The 2,659-nt window shown below is 38.6% G+C and overlaps 1 protein-coding gene across 5 annotated transcripts; it reads left to right on the forward strand.

The window, feature by feature from the left end:
- Nucleotides 1–267: 267 nt before the first annotated feature.
- LOC115628109 (nuclear protein localization protein 4 homolog) lies at nt 268–1,296 on the forward strand. 5 transcript variants are annotated; one of them, XM_030524095.1, is made up of 3 exons: nt 268–346; nt 670–911; nt 964–1,296. In XM_030524095.1, the coding sequence occupies exons 2-3, from the start codon at nt 766–768 to the stop codon at nt 1,130–1,132; spliced, it is 315 nt and encodes a 104-aa protein (XP_030379955.1). In that variant the 5' UTR covers nt 268–346; nt 670–765; the 3' UTR covers nt 1,133–1,296. The 5 variants fall into 5 exon arrangements, with proteins under 5 accessions (XP_030379955.1, XP_030379952.1, XP_030379954.1 ...); XM_030524092.1 differs by having other exon boundaries at nt 285–346; nt 434–911; XM_030524094.1 differs by lacking the exon at nt 268–346 and adding an exon at nt 380–560 and having other exon boundaries at nt 636–911.
- Nucleotides 1,297–2,659: the final 1,363 nt, after the last annotated feature.

Below are 2,659 nucleotides of genomic sequence, written 5' to 3' on the forward strand. Positions count from 1 at the left end.
AATAAAATTATATACAGCAAATTTAATACAACTGAATTGCATTTACATAGCTTGTTGGCAGGTATAAATAATACTAGCAAGTTTTTTATATATATTATGCTGTTCATTATAGTGTTTCACATCCCTGGTAAAAATGTGTCCCGAAGCCCTGAAAAATAGCTCTATATATATGTTCCATTCCTGTGTTCCCCGTTCAGGGTAGTCACCTTATACAAATATGGTAACTTTGACCATTAAAACAATGCATTTATTGCATCTAAACCCCATTAATTTGTAGCCAATATACAACATACATTCATTCCATTAGAACTGGCCGAAAAAGAAGAAAGATACTATAACTTTTCAGGTATAAAATGGAGTCAATGTATATGCCCCCAAAATATATCCTACATATAAAAAATGAAATTTTAACATGCATAAAAACGTTATTTAGAGCGTATATATAGTGACCTTCTTGGTGGCATATGTATCTGGATGATATCCATTATGGAGCTGTTACATTCGTTATCTTCTATTTTCGATCTGAATGCTGATATTTGAATTTGTCCTCAAAATATGCGGTATATCACAAATTATTTCTGGGACAGTCCCTGTATCATGCAAAAGTCTCCAAAATTCGTGTTTTATTATAAAAGTCTCTCTACTCTCTACATCGACGGCCATCTGCAGGACTTCAATGCGCTGAGCAACTACCTCTCAGCCTTGGGGGAGGAGGAGTTCCTTGAGTCAAAATCCGATTTTCATTTGTTGGTTTACCTGCACAAGATGGACATGTTTCCACTGCGCCAGCACATGGCGCCACTCTTGGAGGCGATGCGCAACAAGAATCCAATAAAGGCGGCCGATTTCAAGGGCGAAGAAGTCTGGAAACTGCTCGAGTCGCTAATTCAGGCCATTTCCAGTGGCAGCGGGTGAGTCTCTGTGCAATCAACCTATCAAAATATAAACATGTTTATACACAAGTTTTATCTACAGTGGCAGCACCAGCTACCCCAGTGGTGCAGCGGCCAGCGGTGGCGGCGCAGGTGCCGATGCCATGGACTTGGATGCCAACACTTGGACCTGCAACCATTGCACGTTTATCAATCGGGGCGAACTTACTTCCTGTAAGATATGCTCATTGTCCAGATAAGAAGGTCTTATAGTGTCGAAAGGAAATGCCCATTCAAAATTTATGGTGTATAAGAAAATAAAGATTCAATCGAACTAGTAACAGATGGAAGTATGTCCGACCTTTCAAAGAACGTCGTGCGTTCTATAAATAAGTAAAACTATATAAGAATTTTATAAAATATAAAAAAAGAAAATTGTAATTTATTATACCCTGTACCCGTAGGGTAAAAAGGGTATATTAGGTTTGTGCAAAGTATGTAACATACAGAAGGAAGCATCTCCGACCCCATAAAGTATATATATTCTTGATCAGCATGACGAGAGAAATCGATCTAGACATGTCCGTCCGTCCGTCTGTCCGTCCGTCCGTCTGTCCGTCCGTCTGGATGAACGCGAGGATCTCGGAAACTATAAAAGCTAGAATAACCAAAGTTGGCATCCAGATTCTCCTAGGTCTGAGTAAGGACGAGTTTATTTTTTTTTTTTTGTTTTCCCCCCCTTCCCCCGCTACAGAATTTCGTCAATAGCGTCCACATTTCAAATGCTACCTGTATGGGCATTTCATGCCTATATACTTAAGTATAGATTTAAGTTTGTTGAAATAATCTGAATTGTAGATATAAGTTGTTTGAATTATCATTGAATTGTAGACTTAAGCCGTAAATATAAGTCATAAATGTTAATTTGTAATAACAGCTGTTTATGTTAGTCTCTTGGTCGCTGTTAAGTTAATGTCCACATTATGTTATGCGTATGCTAAGCCTTGCATGGCTAGCAATAAAGCACTTGAAAATTGGAAGTCGATTTGTGCAGTTTACTTTCTTTCGTTTCGGTGCTCTTCAGTGAACATAAGCCAGTGCGTTCGTGCATATAAGTACAAGTGTACTTATATACATATATCTTTGAGTTGATCGTCGCGACGAGGGACCCCTTCACTTTGCCTACCGGCAACTTTGCATGATCTGAGCGATCATTTTGGCGCCCCCGGGTGGACTCATCGTGGTGACTTGTTGGACACTGGACATTGGGTCTGGAGTCATTCCTGCCATCTGGTTGTGTATCTGGAGATTTGGTTTGGACTTTCCTATTTGCGGTAGTTGGCGATGCAGTGCCCAATTCCACAGGGAAGTTATACACAGGTAACGAGTGCAAATTAAATAGCGGCCAAATCTGTCTGATTGGAATTGGCACATACATATGTACATCCATATGTTAATTGTCTATAAAGGCACATATGTATGTGATTGTATGCGTTCAATGCTTTCGCATGACTAGGCCGCAATTTACATGTTGGCATTCGATTTGTTTTACCATATACCATATACATGCAGTAAACTTTTAAATAAATAAAGTTGAATATACATTTGTTGGTACGTGAGTGCATAATTTTTCATTTGGTCATACATACATGCAAAGTTGCCAACATACATACATACATACATGTATATATACACACATATATAAATACCTATGTATATACATTTGTGCTTGTACATATGTACATATAGCTGCTGTACTTTGGACCTTTATTATACCAACGTACCGC

This window comes from Scaptodrosophila lebanonensis, unplaced genomic scaffold (assembly GCF_003285725.1).
Source record: "Scaptodrosophila lebanonensis strain 11010-0011.00,11010-0021.00 unplaced genomic scaffold, SlebRS2 tig00000101-arrow-pilon, whole genome shotgun sequence".
NCBI lineage: Eukaryota > Metazoa > Arthropoda > Insecta > Diptera > Drosophilidae > Scaptodrosophila > Scaptodrosophila lebanonensis.